Here is a 19,289-nt window from a genome sequence, read left to right on the forward strand (position 1 = left end):
TACCCCAAGATACCCTGTATTGCCACCGATTTATATATCTTAACACCCTCTTATTTAATTTATCACCATATCCAAGACGCCTCGAATCCGTTGTTGTCTTGTATAAGCTCAACTCTCTGCATCTTTCTCATATCTACTACATTTTAATATCTCTCCCATCCACAGTTCTCATCGTCGTCATGTCGGACGTTCAGAAGACAGAGGAGGTCCCTGCTGCCGTCCCAGCTCCCGCTACCGAATCCGCCAAGGACGGTTCTGCTGATGCTGCCCACGCTGCTGAAACGCCCGCTGAGACTCCTGCCCCTGGAACAAGCAAAGCGGCCGCTGATGATTCTGCCGCTGCGGAAGATACACCTAAGGAAGAATCTAATCCTGAAATCAAACCAGCTTCTGAAGGATTTCTTGGCTACAAGGCCCCAGGATTAGTCAAGTAAGTCTCTCTGGCATTGAGCATACACTTCTTCATATATATACATTATACACAGTAGATCATTAGAACGGAAGAAAGCTGACAATTGGCAATTGTTGAAAGGGGTCTCCGTTTCTCCAAGCGATTCTGCTGGTTCAGTGACGATGCTGTTGAGATTAAGCAGCTCACCGCCTATTTCCAGAACGAGAAACTGAGCGTCGCTCATCCTACTGCTGCGTGGGCCAGCCAGACCGGCAAGGGCCTGCTCTTCTTCGCTAAGCGTGCCGAGGACAAGGCTGCCCCTACTGGAATCATAAACTTAGCTGATATTTCAGACATTGCCAAGGAGTCTGCCAATGAGTTCCACTTCAAGTTGGGTGGGCACAAACATACTTTCCAGGCAGCTAACGGTGATGAGCGCACCTCCTGGATCGTGGCCCTCGAGGCCAAGGCTGCTGAGGCAAAGAATGAAAAGGAAACCATCACGTCTAGTGATGGCTACAAGGCTGAGCTGGAGAAGATGAGTAAGTGATGGCCAATGTTTTCTCTGTTGCTTTTCTACTGGTGTAATTACGTGCTAAATTTGTAACACAGCCAAACCTCCAGTCGTCGCCGCTGCTGCCCCTAAGAAGAGTCTCGAGAAGAAGGAGTCTGCTTCCAAGGAGGGTGACGAGGAATCGAAGGAGGAAGAAAAGAAGGAAGAGAAGTCAGAGCAAAAGGAGAAGAGCCGATCTCAGTCCCGGAAGCGGGCTAGCATTTTCGGAAGCTTCCTGGCTAAGAAGGACGAAGAGAAAAAGGAGGACAAGAAAGAGGAGAAAGCTGATGCCAAGGATAGTAAAAGTGATGAGGCGGAGGCCGCTGCCCCTGCTACTGAGACCCCTGCTCCTGCTGAGTCTACTACTGAGGGTAAGCATGAACCGTTTAGAAGAACATTCAGATTATGGAACTAATTGGTTTTAGCCCCCGCTGCCACTGAAGAGCCGAAAGATGAGGAGAAGAAGGAAACAAAACCTGAGCCAGCTGTCGCCTCTAAAGCCAAGCGTGCCTCCATCTTCGGAAGTATTTTCCAGAAAGTCAGCAACCAGGAAAAGGCTGAGAAGGATGCCCCTCCCAAGAACACTGAGACTCCTGTCTCTAGCACTGCTCCTCAACTCGGAGACCCTGTCGATCCTTCTACTTCTGAGCCCATAAAACCAGAGAGCGTAATCTGCTGCGGGAGAAGATTCTCAATTCGCCAAGGAGGCTGAGGAACCAGTTGCGTCGCCTGCTTCCACCAAGAGTGGTTTCCTTCAGTTCATCAAGAAAGAAATGAAACATGACGTACGTTCACTATCTTCCCTGTGCAAATATTAATTTCCGTTTATTTCCGACTAACATGCACTTGGTTCATAGGACAAGAAGGAGGCCGCCAAGCCTGAAGATAAGGCAGAAAAGAAAACGGAGGAGCCTGTCGCGGAACCTTCAGCAACAACAGAAAGCACCACTACCCCACCTGCTGCCAAAGAGAAGCGTCGCACCTCTTTCTTCGGCAACCTTGGCTCCAAGAAGGAAAAGAAGTCCGAGGCTGTCACCGATGGCGAGCAAGCTGCTGACGAAGACAAGGCCAAGTCCCCGACATCGTCTCCCCTCCCCAAATTTGGAGGCGTATTCCGCCGCGCCAGCAAGGCTGCCAAGAAGGAAAAGGAGCCCACTGCTCCTTCAGAGTCTGAGCCCATTCTCGAAGCCGCTGAGAAGCCTGAAGAGAACAGCAAAGACTCCACAACCGAACCCGCTGCAACTGTGAACGGCGCTGAGGCAGAGGGGGAAGACTGACGCGGCTGCTCCAACAGCATCATCTTCTCAACCCGTCCAAGCTGCCGCATGAAGTGCAGGCGCCAGGACGAGCTTCGTTGAGATCGAGAAGTGGTGGGACCAGCGGTACTTGTCTAGTCCTGGCGTGTCAACTGCCTAATTGGATGATCGTAGTCCCTGCCTCCCCTCCAATAACAACCACGGCAAATAAAGAAAAATAACCCGGCGGGTTCCTCTCCCCCAGTTTTTCTTTTTAACAAAAAGGAATATGAAAAGCAACGAACGTGAAAAATGTCTCTATATGGTGGTGGGTGTGATGTGGAAAATGTCGCCGCGCATCGCAAGTTGTAACCCTCCCCTCCTGCCAGCATCCGCCACTCTTAAGTCTCCGGTCTATTGATTGACAATGTTTTATTTAATAAAGCTTGTTCGATATATAATTGTCGCTCATTTCCATCTATTATTATTACTATTATTAGTTCTCTCTCCGGTGTGCACGCTACTGTAATATTTTGTTTTCTGGAAGAAAACCAAACGAAAGAAACCAAAAAAATATTTGCGAGGTGGACGTGAATGATACCCCGATACCCAAGTCTTTCTTCTCTCAGTTTTTGTCCATGTCTTGTTTTCCGTGTGTTCATTACATTTTTCACATTTTTTAAAATCCTTTTGCTCTGTTTGAATTGAATCACCTCTGCCCCATCTTCCCCAATTGTTGTTTGCTGGTGGGTGCTTTAATATATTGGTTATCTTCGAATTTATAACGTATCCAAAAACTAATAGTTATCATCTGTAATTCCCAACAATCAATCGATGTATTCCACAATACGAGTCGTCCGCGCTGTTTCACTAAAATATCATATTCCACTGTAGATTTTTTAGCCTCTAGGGAAACAATTGCTACTGGGGGAATGGACATGGCGTTTGGTTTCGAAAACCTGCTTGTTCTGTGCAATCAACGGATTACCCATTCGGCCACCGGGGTTGAATTGACAGATTGACAATGATGACAGAAGTAGTGAATTGCATCTGTCTCTTTACATTCACTCATCTCTCTACAATAATATCTTCTTTTCTTCTTTCAACACATCGTCATATCAACTATATATATATATATATAAAGTTTTAGCAGATTGTTTCATCAATTAGATATCACAACACTTACTGCCCCCTTCTTTATATGATATAGAGCTCTTTCCCTCCTCAGTCTCTCTGGTTCCCAGGGCCCTCATTATGTTCTCTTTATAGCTGATCAACAGCTGAGTTTCTTTGCCCCCAGTGCACACTCACAGTTCACAATTCAGAGCAGTTTTGACTCTCTCAGAGCAAGATGTACTCTTTGTATAAAGCAGCATGACAGAGCTGCAGGTTTGAAGCCATCAGTCATTGTACATCAATGCCATTCATTCTCATTCAATCTTGCAGCCACACATGTGTCTTGTCTGCTGAAATGCTCATCCAGATCTTCAGTCATTTCTGAAATATCATCATCTGTCTGACCACTTTGATGAAGCTTGTGACAGTTGTAAATGATGTGATCATGTCATTTGCTGCTTCATATAAGATGGGGAAATAGTGAAGATGATAGAGATTGTGAATGATGAGAAGAAGAATGACTCTCAAGTTCCCCGGATAACCAGGTTATTTGTGGTGGGTGTCATGTTATAACGCCGCTAACGCGCCCCCTGGATAACTATCTATGAGAGCAACACAATATGTTGGGGGGCATGCGATAGAGTAGCCGTAGTACCCACTAACAAGTGGCAGAAACTGTTGGATGTCTGCAGATCTAAGTAGTTGTACGGAGTATTAGCAGCATGTATGAACAGCTGGGGGGATTTATGTAAGCCTATTAAGGATTAGTTAACTATTTATTTAAGCACAAAAAGGGTCCTGCAAGAAAAAAGAGAATCAGATTTGCCCCCCTCCCCCCTTTACCCCTTTCCCCCCTTCTTCCCCTTCTTTTTATAACAAAAAACAATAACTAATACACAAAGCTGAGCTCCAGCACAGAAGGCAGGAGGTAAGGAAGAGGAATATCTTGACCTTGGTGGAAGGAACGGGGTTGGCAGGGCTAATCCTAGCTGTCGCGAAGGGAACGCGCGGGCTGTATCCTCTTCTCTTTCTCAAATGCTCAAACAATAAGCAATATAAATGGATCCCTTTTCTCTTCTCCAGCTTCTGATATGACTTCCCGTCGCAAATCACATCCTATGGCCGATCAGGGGCCAAAATCCCTTCCTGGTAAGTAGGTCATGCCCTATTATTGACTTCAACTACTGATGTAAAACTGGCGGTAGAACAACCTGAGCGGGTGGAAAACGACGGACCAAGTTCCCTTCGAAGGAGTTTACCTCTTTTCAAGAAACGCCAAATTGAGGGAGAAATTCCATCAGCCACTCACCAGGTTGGCAAAAGACAATAGTAATGATCACCTTGCTGCAAGACAAAACTAACACATGCCTTATTGGCGGTCCAACACTCAGCGAATAGAACAGCCATCCCAGTATTCGGTCGATCATTCTACTACTAAAAGCCGGCAAACAGGGTCTCTGCAGCCGGGTGGATCTCCGGTAATTGGGGAATGTTACAGCCATCCAGCTCCTTCGGTTTGTCTACCTATCATCGTTGTGCAACGGCCAGAGGTTCTCACACTATCATAGGAAATTTTACCCCAATATCGATCCTGCGAAAGATCGTTCCAATACGAGTGCGTTCCTCAAGACTTCCCACGCTTCACGAAGCGACAGCGACACATTGAAGATCCATACGTTGAGTACTGGCTCAGCCACAGATACCAAGTATCAACAGCACCTTTAATACGAGACCCGATGGAGTATTTGCACGCGCGGCCGAAAACTTCTTCCAAATCAAGCACCGTCTTGGATGAACCAAGTGAAACTAGTGCACGTCCTAGGAACACATACAGCCATAGGAACTTCGAGGTTTTTCTTCAAACCAAGGGCAGCTTCATGGACGATTACTCTGATGGTCCCAAAAACGAAAGCCGACATTTATGTCAAGAATTGCTACAAAACGACCTTATTATAACCCCTCGAAATACAGTGTTTGATGACAGCATATTTTCATCAGTATGCTCAAAATTAAGGAAAAAAAATGACACTGGGGTTGTACGAATTATAGGTGAACTTATTGTTCCTTCAGCTGATATTGCAATTTGTCGTGGCCATGTCAAATTTGAACACCTAGTTGTTAGCATAAATGAGGCCTGGAGTAACTCGGTCTCCCTTGATGCAGCCTCCATCACCACTGATCCGCCTTTGCAGTCTCAGCAACCTATAAAACCTCCCTATATGCGGATCTCGAAGGCACCACAATTCCAGCTACCTCGGCCACAGCCTGACTATGCTGTGGGATTCTCTTACCAGGCCTTTACTCAAAAGCAGCTGTCTAACCTAACACCCTTTATCGGTGATATCAGTCAAACCTCTTTCTTTCTTGGTACAGCTGACATGTTCTTCCCATTTTTGACATCTGAAGTGAAAGGAAAGGCAGCACTTGATATTGCAGACCGGCAAAATGCACACAGCATGACACTTGCAGTAAGAGGTGTTGTTGAGCTCTTTAGAATTGTCAAGCGTGAAAAGGAGCTTAATGGAGAGATATTGGGATTCTCAATCTCATATGATTATTGCTCTGTGAGAATATATGGTCACTATCCTGTGATCAATGAGCAGAAAATTACCTACCACCGGCATTCAATTCACAAATTTGATTTCACTGCATTGGATGGTAGGGAGAAATGGACATCCTACAAGTTTACAATGAGTGTTTATAGTGACTGGGCGCCGTCTCATTTCCAGCGACTGTGTTCAGCAATCGATGCGATACCGCATGTGGACTTTGAGGTATCCCAGCAAACCGAGGAGCCGTCAGAAATATTGCAACAACCAGAGGTATCGGAACTGAGCTTCTCAGAAACAACTCGGCCGTCACAGGAGGTTGAAGGCATAGGCCTAGGTTCCAGCTTCACAACCCTGGGGGTAGACGATTCGGCTTCTCGAAATGCTGCCTCAGGTAACTCAAAGAGCCGTCAAGTGAACAAGCGGAAACGAGTTTTTTCATAATAGAAGCTTGAAAATTATATGCGGCGTGTGCCTACATGGTCCACCCGCGTCTTCGGTTAATTCGCCGGGTATCCGAGCAGGCGGTGACATGAGATGAATTTGTGCTCTCTCATATTTCTTTCTCACATTTCTTTCTCACAATTCTCTCGGTCTCTCTCTCTTTCTCGGTAACGGTAACTAATGGCAACGCTGCTAGAATAACGCTGTATCTTATAGATTGTATTTTAATCAGAGCATAATACATATTCATTCTACTGTATACATACTGTTCTCTCCAATGCCTTGCAGCTCACAAGCACGCAGACTTCAGCCTCGGTGTGCATAATCCCCTTGCCCGCAGACCCAACCAAAAAGAAAAGAAAAGCCAGGGGGATCATCAGATATATACTTGAAACGATCGTCGTTTCTTGTTATGGATCAATATATTTATTTATATAGATATGTGTGTGTGGATATACGAAAAATCATGGGGAAATAAGATGAATCAAACAACAAAAGGAATAGGAGGAGGAGGAGGAGGAGAAGAAGAAGAAGAAGAAGAAGAAGAAGAAGAAGAAGAAGAAGAAGAAGAAGAAGGACTAAAAGGGGAAAGAAAAAGGTTGGATGGATCTATCTATCAACAGGTATGTATCCTTTACATGTATTGTCTGCTTTGCTTTGCTTTGCTTTGCTTTGCTTTGCTTTGCTTTGCTTCCCAACCAAAAGAGAACGGAGAAAAGGGAAGAGGAGAAAAGGGAAAAAAGGGAGAAAGAGAGAAAGAAAACCCGTCTAATATAAATTATTTGGTCTTTTGGGACATATGCTAGATCTTTTCGCTTTTCAGCTTTCACAGTGAGTTTCTCCCTGTCTGGGCCTCCTTTTCTTTCCTGTACAGTACGTGAGAAACAACGTGGAAATGGATATGAAATGAAAAATGAAAAAGGTGATTTATTTCAGGTTCAAGTCGTGAGCCCCTGTATCGTTTTTTTCCCTTCTCCCTCTAACTCTGTTTTTTTGTTTCCTCAAACAGAGGACAGACGGGAGTGCTGGGCTAGGGAAAAGAAGGGAATAAGTTAGGCGCTTGGCTGAGAATGCTTTCTTTGGTTATGATTGTCACGGTATTGTAAGAAGTATCCCGTCGGCTTTTGGACCCGGCTTTTCGAATTCTTTTCTGCTTTTTGCTCTTTTCTTTGTTTGCTTTCTGCAGGGCTATGTTATTGTAATGGACTAAAATCCTTGCCCCCTAGATGCTCGAAGAGTTGGGGGATAGCTCAAAATGTCAACCAACAGCCAGTGTTAGATCGTATGTTATCCAACACTCATGGTTACCGTATTGTATGATTTCATTTCCGCGCTTCGAGGCCGCGTTGGATTGCTAGTTAATTTCATAGGTTGGTTAGCTAACTGAGAATCGAACATTGATTAATCAATCTTACCATCGCAGGAAGTCTTCGCGTCTCCGAACAACATTCTTGTCTTGGGCATGTAGAACATGGGATTAGGTACGTCGGCTATAAATAGACAATCACAAAGTTGATTAGTTCAGACAGGCCACTCATAAATTTCAGCGGTTTCGAGCGATTTTTCTACTTATTAAGAGCAGAAAGGAAAGATCATCTTTAGAGGAAATAGATATCAAATAGAGGGTGAACTTACCGTATCCACTAGCCATGCCTCTTTTCATGACGATGACCTCCTTGCTCTTCCACACATTTAGAACGGGCATACCAGCGATAGGGGAGCCAGGTTCTAGTGCGATTGGATTGACAGTGTCATTGGCACCAATGACCAGCGTTACGTCAGTGTCATCGAAATCATCATTGATTTCATCCATCTCCAGTACGACTGGGAAAAGTAAAATATGTCAGTATACAGACGTTTTTCGGAGGTTGAAGGTGTCACTTACTATCGTATGGTACGGAGGCTTCCGCTAACAAGACATTACACTGTCCAGGCATTCTGCCAGCCACCGGGTGGATTGCGAATCTGACTTTCACGCCCTTGGCTCGTAGCATTCGTGTGATCTCAGAAATTGCATACTGGGCTTTCGCGACAGCCATTCCGTAGCCGACAACCTGGCAGCCAGTCAGTCGTGAGGAGGATGAAGTGTAGCAGGTAACAATTTCAGGTCATACAATTATAACACTTTCCGCATTGGCAAGAGAATCCACAGTCTCATCGATCGATGTTTTGGTAATTTGTCCTTCAATTTTGTGATCCGAGGCGGTTGGGGAAGATATACCACCAAATAGTACGTTGGTCAGAGATCTATTCATTGCAACACACTAGACAGTACCATATTAGTAAGGACGTGAATAACAGAGTGCCGAAACGGAATAAGTTACCATAATATATGACAAAATAGAACCGCTAACACCGATAAGTGATCCAACAGTAGTCAACAATGGGTTGTCGAGCATAAAGCCCTCCGCAACCAATGCAAATCCGGAATAAGCATTCAGAACAGTAATTACCACGGCTAAGGGCAAATAGTATTTCTAGTTAGCTGTCTTGGTATGAACGAAGTGCGCCTTCCTCTCGGAATTGGAATGAAGCTTACGCATATCAGCACCGCCGATAGCGGCAGTTGTTGTATAGCCTTTCAAAAAGCTGAGTATTGTACTAGCACCCAGACATAACGCTGCTGTCATAGGAGCACCCGGTGCCATTGTGACAAACGCCCCCATCAAAGCAGCATTTCCTCCGAGGAGCGATGTGTTAATGACGTGCCGACCAGGTAAAATAGTAGGGCGTGACGATATCCGTCCCGCTAGTTTGAGGAAAGCAACGATTGAACCAGTAAACGTAACGCCACCTATGTATGGGTAATTAGCAATGCCTGCATGGAGGACATTTTGGGAAGTGGCGTATACCAATGACAACTCCCAAATATGCAGTGACAAGATGGAGCGTAGAAATATGCCCAAGATCTAGTAGAACACTTCCAATGCTGGTAAGAACGGCCGCCAATCCGACAACGGAATGTAATGCAGCAACAGTTTGCGGTAATCCAGTTGGTGTAATGCGACGGCCGATTAGTGCACCTAAATAATTAGAACCGTTCTCCCTGATGCTTTATAAAGATCAGGGTTTTACAAGAAAGGAGTTACTCACCCAGAACACTTCCAAACCCAGCAACTCCAACGAATTGCGCAAGAACTTCGGGGGAGAAGCCAACAGCAGCCAGGGATGCAAGCATCCCAGAAAGGACACCCAAAATACCTAACATATTGCCCCGCCGCGCTGTCGCCTGAGACGCAAGGCCAGAAAGGGAACCTATAATCATTAGTTGATGATAACATCGCTGGAACAAATGAGTCTAAACATACTAATACACAGGATACTGCTAACTAGATATCCAGCTTGAACAAGGCCAGCCATACCAGTGCTTGCGGCAGCAATAAAGCCTCCGCCAAACAACAGACCGGGGATGGCGTATAGCCAGGGGTATTCAGGGGGGTCCGTCGGGCCTGATACTCCGTGATATTGTTAGATGTGAACCACACAGGGAGGAGAGAGACGAAAAAAAAAATGGATGAGAGCGTACGTCTGAACATATCCAACATTCGCTTGGTGATAACGAAACCACCAGACACGTTTACAAATGCTAACAGGACCGACAATGCGCCAAGAGCCTGCGGAATAGTCTCAGGAACAAACCCCCCTCCCATGACAAATAAACCACCGACGCCAACCATGCCTAGATTATCATATTCGTGAGCGACCACTTTTCTTCTTCAAAGGGATCGAATAATTTTACCTGAAATGGCGTTCGTTACACTCATCAAGGGGGAGTGTAGAGCAGGAACTACTCCCCAGACCACACGATAGCCAATAAGTGAAGCAAGTCCAGCGGTAAAAACGTTGCTCATGAATAATGGGCCTGTGAATTTGCCGAGAGTTACTGCTAGGCCCATCCCACCAGCTACGGTGGCAACCTCCCGAGAGATCTTCTGGAACGGGGTCAGGGCTAGGGTGGCGCTCTCTTTGGAAAGATCAGCAGTTTTAGGAGATAGAGCAGGCGGGGGAGCAGGTCGGGGAGCGGGAGGAAGGACTTCGCCATTCTCAGTAACAATCGAGCCACGGACAACCTCGTCTGTAGGGTCGACGCCGAACTTCTTTTCCTCGGGAGCCATGGAGAGAAGGAACTTCGTGATATTGTTGGAGTAAAGCGTGGATGATTGTGTTGGAAGTCGTGAAGGAAGATCCGTGTATCCTGAAAGGGGTCAGTAAACATCGACGGCGTAAACCAAGCATGAGACAAACCAATAACAGTAACGCCGTTTTCAACAGTTAATTGTCCGGGAATAGTCAGTTCGCAATTCCCGCCAGCTTCAGCGGCTAGATCAACAATCACAGAGCCTGGTTTCATTGCTGCTACCATCTGTGTTCTGAATTTTAGTAATGCTCTGTGTAGAATGTCCCATATAATCAAATGCGTACCTCTTTCTTGATCAACTTGGGGGCGGGCTTTCCGGGAATCAAGGCAGTTGTGATCACAATATCTACTTCTTTACACTGTTCCATGAACAACTTCATTTCAGCCTCCAAGAACTCTTTCGACATTTCCTTTGCGTAGCCACCAGTACCTGAGCCTTCTTCTTGGATGTCGACTTCAATGAACTCAGCACCAAGCGACTGTACTTGCTCACGTGCGGCAGATCGTGTATCAAAACCTCGTACAATTGCCCCAAGACGACGGGCCTACATGCACAGTTAGAGGTGTCACACGAGCCATTCATAGTTACGGAGGCAGACAGAATACGCACGGCACCGATAGCACTCAGACCAGCGACGCCAGCCCCAATAACGAGAACTTTACCAGGGGGAATCTATATCCCAAATTAGTTTTTACTTGAGCGTTTTGTACTGAGTCTGATCGGTTATATACCTTTCTACAGCATTTGAATTGCGGATCATTAGCATCTCCATCTCTCAAACCTCCCTTGCTGTTGGAAGCAGGGACTAGAAACAGGATTTTCACCACTTACCCAGCTGCCGTAACCTGGCCTGGAAGAAAACGGCCGAAATGATTCGAAGCTTCAAGGACGGCCTTGTAGCCCGCGATATTTGCCATCGAGCTAAGTAAACCGTGAGCACCAAAGCTTTTCTCATATTGATTGGATGAGGGCTTCCCCTGATATACCTCAGAGCATCAAAAACCTGTGCGCGGGAGATGCGAGGGATCATATCCATGGCAAACGAAGTTACGCGGCGAGCAGCCAGTGAATTGACCAGTTCCTTATTCTGTGCGGGGTATAGAAACGAAATGAGAGTGCTCCCCTCGCGGAGAGCCGCCACCTCGTTGTTGTTGTTGTTGTTGTTGTTGTTGGATCTTTTGAGCAAGGGCGCACGAACTTTCAGCAGGATGTCGCTATCCTGCCAAACGGCGGTCCGGTCCACCAGCGTCGCGCCCGCTTTCTCATATGCCTCATCTGTAAACTTTGCTTGAGCACCCGCACCACGCTCAATCAGAACACGTCCAAATCCCTTCTTGAGCAAGAGAGCGGCGTTCTGCGGCGTTAGGGCAACGCGACGCTCGTTTGGGAAGGTCTCGAAGGGGATTCCAACGGTCAGAGCCGAGTAAGGAACAGACGTTATCAAATTCGGCGGGGTGGTGGGTTTCTTTTGTTCCTCGCATCGTCGGGACCCAGCAGAGAATCGACGGATTTGGGTGGCTGCCAACAGACACACCTCAGTTGTTAGTCGCGAACTCTCTATCTTGGATGTAAACCTGGAGTGAGTGAGGGTATCAGGGAAAGCTCCAAAAGTGCAATTGAACCAACCAGAAATCACAGCGATCAAATGCTGAGAGAGCCTTGCCGACTCTGACCGGGCGCTCCCTCGGCAAGGCCGCAGTGCAGGACGCATGGTGAACGGCCAGCTCATGATTTCAGACCTGTAGCAAAGGATGTATTTCTTGAAGTAAGAAGGCAGGCATCTGCCAGGTACAACAACGGGTGGTGGCCAGTGTCCAGTTGCTCTGATATTGGTACTCAAGTTTCAGAGCTACAGTAGGGGTTGGTAAAAGGAGGAGGTTACTCTCGGGTGTGTCCCGTGCTAGGCGAGGAGAGACATGTCACGTCACCTCACGAGGAATCACTATGCTGGGGTAATGACGAATGAGGGGAAGTAAGAACTAGCTGGCGGCCATACGGATAGGGTGGTATCGAAGGCTTGCGAGTGTTTGGGGCTGGTTTGGGGTAAATAGACAGCGACTGGGGATGGTTTGGTTATTTAGCGGGCGACTGGGCCGAGCCGCCAACCAGGTGACCCTCTACGCTGCGTATACTTAACCTCGTACTTTGGGCATTATGCTGCTGGGAAAGATATCTCAAATGCTCCTTGCAGATATTAAAAATGTCTCCAATTATGCATGTTACTCTACATGTACAGCACAGAACCTGGTTTTCTGTGGAGACTTTGACCTCGCGAGTTATCAAATACTACCATTCTGCTACAGCGGGCAACATTAACTTGTTACGACAATCCAGCCAGACAGGCTTCAAAATACTCGTACTAGTATTAATCAATGATGAAATTGCCCTATCCTGAGATCTCAAGAGTTGTGTCCGGTATCATCACACACGCTGACAACGTCCTCAGACGATGTATCCTATGGCAAACGGAGGCGGATACTGTAGTATTGGGGATGCAAGTTAAAATATAACAAAAGTAAAAAGGAACAGAAATGGCTGTTGGAAATAATGTATGCGTCCTCGTGAGTGTTAACTTGGTTTGGTTCTACTCAGAAGCGCAGTTGTCGCTGGGTATGATTCTCAATAGACCTCCTGTTCCATCAGACCGTCGACTGGGATGGTTGAATTTTCGGCCATACATACGCAAAATAACTTTACGTTATGTATCTTTCTTTGATCGATATCTCATATAGAGTACTAATCGATATGTAAGATCTCACACTATGTCATGCCACAGGTGGAGCCGAAGCCTTGCATCTCAAAGGAGAGTTATGAAGTCTTCCAGCGGCCTGATAGCTGTTAGCATGCTCAGAATTCACTAAAATAGCACTTTGTACTCGGTAGGACTTAAATCTTCTCGAAGAAGTCTCTTGAGTGTCTGTGAATGCTACATTTGAGTGTCTGATATAAACAGACTTTTCATGTCTAAATACTACAGCTTCTGTAGGAATGTATAATCTGTATATATGGTTAAATTCTCTGAGAACATTAGATCTTGAAACTACGCTGTAGGTGTCGTGATGCATGCCATAGGTGCCACTGGGTGCTTGCATCCTCGGCAGTTTTAACTTCCTAGTAGTGCTAGGAAGTAGATGGGGGGTACAAGGTACAGGCTCCTGTAGCTATATCGGCTGCTGCTTGGACATGCAACTAAATTCTGATCTGTTATTACACAGCGCACAGATTGGACAGACTCCTAAATCAGTTAAAAGATCAAAAACTGTCTGTACAGATGTAATCTGCATTAATGTTAGCTAAACTTCTAAAGACTCTGTGGACATGACACCGCTATGCCATCTTGGTACAGCATGTTGAATGCTAGGAGAGGTAAGTAACTAGATTGTGGAATGTTGGTTCTTCGTGGAATTCTAGGAAGCAATAGGGATGCCAACATAGATGGATGATATATTTTATTCCTTTATCCTTCGCCGGTTGCCCGGCCCCCGCTGGATCCATAATGAAGCGTGTTCCTGGCACATGGCTTAACCTTAAATCACAAACGGAAGTCAGGTACGGTGTGTAAAACAAAAGTCTAGATGGTGGCAATCTCAATACCTCAAAGAATTCTGATCCTCACAGCAGAAGTCATCGGGCAACGCCTAATTTGAAAAATCACAGTTTAGATACCGTGCCTCGAAACTCCCCACCTGTTCGCGAAGGGTTGCCTACTGGTAACATGCTTGACTTCAAGCTACCATCGAAATTTCTAGTTTGCGCAAGGACCTTTGTTCCACACCTCCGAACTAAGTACTCGTGGTTCAAACCGTGCCTTGCGCAGCAGAATTGCCCCATCGTCCGTCTGTTGTTGCCTTGGCTTTGAGTTGCTTACCAAGGTTATGGTGTTTCTCTTAACCATATTTGCTTGATATTCAATAGGTAGGATGGAGTGGTTTGAAGAGCCATCAGAGAGACCCATCTCCTTCATAGGTCCCTGCTCAAAGCGCACATGTGGCCTATCGGCTTTCTACGCCGCGTATACGTCAAAGTCACAGAGCAGAGGATAGCGCTGTAATTTTGAATTATCATTTTCTTTAAACCTTGAAAACCAAATCGGCCTAGTGCGCAGCTGCGGAGTTTTTGACCTCGACGAAAAGTAGGTCAGAAGTTACTATTTATCAAGATTTCGAAGTTACCCTTTTGAAGAATGGTTTTAATTGTCTATATTATTCTCTCAGTAGCTTGTTTATTTTCAGTTTGATTTGTTTTTGTATACGGAGCCTCGAAACAGCTTCAGATTTTGGGGTGGCTACAATTTGTAGCTTCTCAGCCTCTCTAGGCAACCCTGTGCCTGGTATCAGTGTCTGGTAGCCGTTGTCTGGAATGATAAATTCTGCTGTAGCCTCCGACCTTCGCTTGCCTGAAGAGACATCGAGTACTGCAGCAACGGACGGTTGCCATGACGACGGATGGATTTTGTGGGAATCACTGTACGGGATTGTTCTTGTCCTACGCGATGTGATGTGGGCTCATTGCTGTTGGGCAATTGGGCAATTGGGCAATTTGTTGGGCTGATGCTGAGATGAAGGGAGTAATAAGACGAGGAGAGCTGGAGAGTAAGAAAGCAAGGGGCCAGGAGTATGAATTCACTCTTCAATGATGGTCATCTCTCAATATATTTCTCCGGCCTGCACACAATTCCCCTTCATCAAGCGTCTGGGTGATGGCCACAGATAAGCTCAATATATAATAGTATATCTCAAATGTATGTTCAGAGGATTTCCATTCGTTTCCTGGTTGGTATGTTCTTCGCAAACAGATGTCGCCAATCCTTCTTTCAATATGTTTTCACTTCCTTTTCCTTGATAGATATCACCAAAGAATTGGAAAACAGAAATGGCGGGGGAACGGGTCGGATTCCTATTGTTGGAAGAGGCCCGCTCCTAAGGTTCCAAGATCATGGAGCTTCGTTCGAGAAGGCACCAACCATAATCTCGGACACGGACACGAACACGCGAAATGAAATCCATGGAAATTGCCACGATCCATGTCAAGCCAGCATGTTGCATGTTGTCAAATCATATCAAATGGCAGTGGGGGGGTAGCTCGGCATCTAGGACCAGACCACCCCACAAGGCAGGGTTCAACATTCACCCGAGGAGAGCAGAGCGCTCCCCCATCAGACCGAAATGCCGAAAAAAAAGAAAAAAAAAAAAAAAAGAAAAAAAAAGGAAAAAAAAAACCGGGCAAATTGTCATCTGAAAGTTTTCTTTCTCCGACGCCTAACCTTGACACCCAGAAGATGCAGATGGCCAACGACTGTGGGGAGTTTTGAGAACAACAAATCAGGACCGGGACCACACCCTGCGCTGCATTCCCGAGTCCCCAGACAACTGGGAGAAAGAACATCTGAGCTTTCGATTTCCTTTTTTTGGTTGACGTTTTTCAACTTTTGAAGATATTTCCCCATGCAACCAACCGTTCGTATCGGGTGAGTCAACACAGCCCACGCTAACCCCCGAACTGGCCCTGATTGGCGTAAGGTCCCGTGAGACCGCGTTGAAGCGCGATGCTCGTGTGGTGGCGGTACCGAGGTGGTACCTGCACCCGCACGCGACATGAGGCAAAGCCAAAGTCCAGCCAGGTACCGGTTGAATGGCGCCAACTTAGCAGGGTATGTTAGCGCGTCGGCGAGGGCGAGGAGGCGGGCCATGGACCAATGGGAGGGAGACATGGACTATGACTCACACCCGTGATCACTGCGCAGACGGTGGTTGGTCGCATTAGGATTAGCGAGTGAATCGGGGTACCTAAACAGGACTAGTGTCGATGGACCTGCGATGCTATTTCAGCCTCAACCACTAAGCCGTTTTGGGACATCCATGGACAGCCGCAACCAAGGCCCGCGCTTTAATAGATGCCTGATTCCCACTTTTGCCTTTTCTCCTTCCTCATCCTGAAAATTTTCTCCATCACTCCGACATCTTCAATCATACCCACCAGTCCACAAATCCCACAAGTTCAGAGCCACACACCCAATCTGTAGCCAATATCTAAATCAAAAGTGTCAAAGATTATGGCTGTCTTCTAAGCCTTTTGGCTCCCTTTCCCCGGTTTCTGGTCTCTCCCACAAGGACAGACACCATTGCTTCCACTCAGTTTCCTCATTCAACTCTTTCAACTCTCCCCTCAGAGCCTCCTTTTATAGGGCCTCTGAACTCCAGCATCGCGCAGCGTAGCTCAAGTTCTTCGTTCCCAACAGCCATTTCACCGTTCGACGTCACGTCGTTCACCACGGACAAATTACAGTCACCATGGCCTTCTCAACCCCCATCATCGCAGCCTCCGGCTCAAAACTCGACGCTCTATCCGCAGGACGACTTCGTGCTCTATCCGAGTCCTCGTGTCTCTTCCCGTCAGCAGGTTCCTCACACCTGGACCCAGCGTGCGAACCTGTCCAGCTCAGAAACCCCTAGACCCAATTCCCAGTCTTCTTCGGATTTGACCTTTACTTACACTCAACATCCTCAACGACATTCGGGTCGCAACCACATCTACAGCGGCTCACTTATCCAGGATCCCCGAGTAGCTAAGGTTATCTCACAGTCTCAAGGGTTCTCTCATTCGTCGTCTAGCAACAAGTCCAGTCCATCCGGTGTGAAACCTCCGAGTTTCTACGCCGCTTCGGCTCCGTCAAACTCGCCTCGATCCAATCGTCCTCCACTTTTTAGTAACAACACGGAAAATATTTCTTATCGGAATTTGAATATGCAACAACCTCATCGCCGTATCATGTCTACGTCCAGTATACCTCAAGGTACGCGGTTAATACACCGATTTGATACTCCATGTTTCTCGATTCGTTACTAACGATCCAGCAGATTTTGCCGAGCTGGCCGATTTCGCTGCCGATTTCACAGCAGCGGATTTCGTCTCGTCTCCCGCCACGCCTGACTTCACTTCGATCAATCATCCTACCAAGATTGGAAACCAGGTGACCGTCTCTCCAAAAGATCTGATGCTGGATGCTGCTTCCTTCCCACCTTCAGCCACGTTCACGGACATCAGTACCCCTTCTTTTGATTCTCCAGGTTACTTCAGCCAAAACACTTCCCCTCTTTTTGTCGCGGATTCTGATCTTGCTCCTGGTCACGAGCACTGGGACTCGCTGTTTCCCACCGATCCCCATGGTTCAACCATCCTCGAAGACCCCCCAAAAACCATTCAGAATCTGTCAAACTCCATTTCTGCATCCCATTCTTCCTCACCAGCACTCAAGGGCACCGATTCTTCACCTGAGGAATCTCCTCACCCAAATTATCGTTCATCTATTCGTCCCTCGTCTATTTCTGGTGTTAAGCCTCGCCATCGCGAGAAGCCTCTGCCGCCAATTGAATATGACCCCACGGATGCGACTGCTGCCAAGCGAGCCCGCAACACGGCAGCTGCCCGGAAGTCTCGTGCTCGAAAGTTAGAACTACATATGCAGATGGAACAAAAAATCGCAGAGCTGGAAGCGTCTCTGGAGGAATCTCGCAAGCGAGAGGCTTATTGGAAGTCGATTGCTGAAGCCAGGGAGTAAACATTGAACTAGATGTTCCAAAAAAAATTTTTTTTAGCGTGCTTGATGGTGGCTGTTCCGATTGTTTTCAAATTTTGATCATCGTCCTTCCGCGTTATTGTCTGATTGTCGTCCTTTTTGTTGGAATATGGGATGATGGGAGGTTGAGAAAAACGCCATGATTAAGCGCACCTACTCGTCAAACAGGTTAACTGTGATGTACGAGATCTTTACTGACTCGGTTTCTCCCTGTGACACCTTTTTATCGACCGCCGCTTCCACCAATCCTTCCATATATGTCTTGCCCGGCGTTGCCATAATATTTTCTTGCTTCGTTTTCGGGTCTTGACTTCAACTTTCTCTACCTTCGATCTCTTGCGTCTGTGCAACTACTTCTGCTTTTTGTAACCTGCCTCCCGTTTTTGATAACTTTGTTACTTCCCGCGCGAAACATTATATTTCTATATCTAATCGGCCGGTTCTGACTGTCTCCTCGCATATTTTTCCGATATTACTTCGGAAATAATGTGGGATTGACTCGTGGCTCTTGATTATTTTTTCTTCTCATTTTCAGTTTGTCCTGACTAAATGTTTGTTTTATATTGTTACTTTTCTTTGTGCTTCATGTACTTCACACTTGTTCGATAAACTAGATAAAAAACATAAAAAAAAAGCAAGCTTTTTTGCACTTTAAACCAACCATATTTTCATTTCTCTCGAAGGTGGATGAAGAACGATATCCTTGGGGCCCCGTTCGTCCGATGGACTTTGACAAAAATATTGATTTGTAAACAAGCACGTCATAGTTATCCTCCCCCCCCTCCTCGGCCCCTTTCCAAAAAAAAAAAAAGAAAAAAAAAAAAAAACCCCGCTTCAAAACCAAATAATCCAGGAAATTGCGTGGGGAATATCAAAATTCCCCGGGCAAGGTTGGATACTACACTTTGTGAACCGTGGCACCTGCCGTGTGTTTTCAGCTGCGGTTTTTCAGTATTCTCTTACAAAAGTATGAGTACTGGTAACTAACTATCTAAATTCAGCACACTTCATGAAGGGGGTTATCGGTTATATTGGGTTCGTTTTATCGTTTTCATTGCCATGCTGGTGGCAACAGCAGAATGATCCTTTTGATGCTGTGGTCAATACTTGAGAAAAAAGGTTACTCTCCCGTAAAATTAATAATGGCTGTTCTTTGTTACTAGTAATTACAATAACAGAAGGATGGATGTATTCAGGCCCCTTTCGTCAATCCTAGTCAGTAAAGGATGATCAAAATGAGTAAATCAAAGCCTTGTGAAGATGAAAGGATGGGTGAAAGGGGCGAT

The 19,289-nt window shown here is 46.3% G+C and overlaps 5 protein-coding genes across 5 annotated transcripts; 3 read left to right on the forward strand and 2 right to left on the reverse strand.

Moving 5' to 3' along the window:
• Positions 1 to 179: 179 nt before the first annotated feature.
• On the forward strand, positions 180 to 2,221 carry HCAG_06110 (predicted protein; the record flags this gene model as incomplete). The annotated part of the gene is made up of 5 exons (XM_001538455.1): positions 180 to 430; positions 533 to 933; positions 1,004 to 1,315; positions 1,370 to 1,611; positions 1,802 to 2,221. 5 exons carry the CDS (start codon positions 180 to 182, stop codon positions 2,219 to 2,221), a joined length of 1,626 nt encoding a protein of 541 aa, XP_001538505.1.
• Positions 2,222 to 4,413: 2,192 nt separating this feature from the next.
• Positions 4,414 to 6,527, forward strand: HCAG_06111 (predicted protein; the record flags this gene model as incomplete). Its single annotated transcript, XM_001538456.1, has 6 exons — positions 4,414 to 4,444; positions 4,501 to 4,607; positions 4,694 to 4,773; positions 4,864 to 4,910; positions 5,345 to 6,238; positions 6,505 to 6,527. The coding sequence occupies 6 exons, from the start codon at positions 4,414 to 4,416 to the stop codon at positions 6,525 to 6,527; spliced, it is 1,182 nt and encodes a 393-aa protein (XP_001538506.1).
• A 1,083-nt stretch (positions 6,528 to 7,610) lies between these two features.
• HCAG_06112 (NAD(P) transhydrogenase, mitochondrial precursor) lies at positions 7,611 to 12,156 on the reverse strand (the record flags this gene model as incomplete). The annotated part of the gene is made up of 19 exons (XM_001538457.1): positions 7,611 to 7,642; positions 7,704 to 7,778; positions 7,924 to 8,112; positions 8,174 to 8,342; positions 8,403 to 8,552; positions 8,613 to 8,746; positions 8,828 to 9,082; positions 9,141 to 9,311; positions 9,382 to 9,543; positions 9,597 to 9,737; positions 9,815 to 9,967; positions 10,028 to 10,483; positions 10,534 to 10,651; positions 10,711 to 10,971; positions 11,037 to 11,099; positions 11,138 to 11,162; positions 11,259 to 11,348; positions 11,414 to 11,945; positions 12,054 to 12,156. 19 exons carry the CDS (start codon positions 12,154 to 12,156, stop codon positions 7,611 to 7,613), a joined length of 3,279 nt encoding a protein of 1,092 aa, XP_001538507.1.
• Positions 12,157 to 14,014: 1,858 nt separating this feature from the next.
• HCAG_06113 (predicted protein) lies at positions 14,015 to 14,382 on the reverse strand (the record flags this gene model as incomplete). Its single annotated transcript, XM_001538458.1, has 2 exons — positions 14,015 to 14,065; positions 14,203 to 14,382. 2 exons carry the CDS (start codon positions 14,380 to 14,382, stop codon positions 14,015 to 14,017), a joined length of 231 nt encoding a protein of 76 aa, XP_001538508.1.
• Positions 14,383 to 16,717: 2,335 nt separating this feature from the next.
• On the forward strand, positions 16,718 to 17,985 carry HCAG_06114 (predicted protein; the record flags this gene model as incomplete). Its single annotated transcript, XM_001538459.1, has 3 exons — positions 16,718 to 16,848; positions 17,039 to 17,220; positions 17,285 to 17,985. The coding sequence occupies 3 exons, from the start codon at positions 16,718 to 16,720 to the stop codon at positions 17,983 to 17,985; spliced, it is 1,014 nt and encodes a 337-aa protein (XP_001538509.1).
• Positions 17,986 to 19,289: the final 1,304 nt, after the last annotated feature.

Source organism: Histoplasma capsulatum, genomic scaffold (genome assembly GCF_000149585.1).
Source record: "Histoplasma capsulatum NAm1 scaffold_7 genomic scaffold, whole genome shotgun sequence".
In the NCBI taxonomy this organism is placed as follows: Eukaryota; Fungi; Ascomycota; class Eurotiomycetes; order Onygenales; family Ajellomycetaceae; genus Histoplasma; species Histoplasma mississippiense.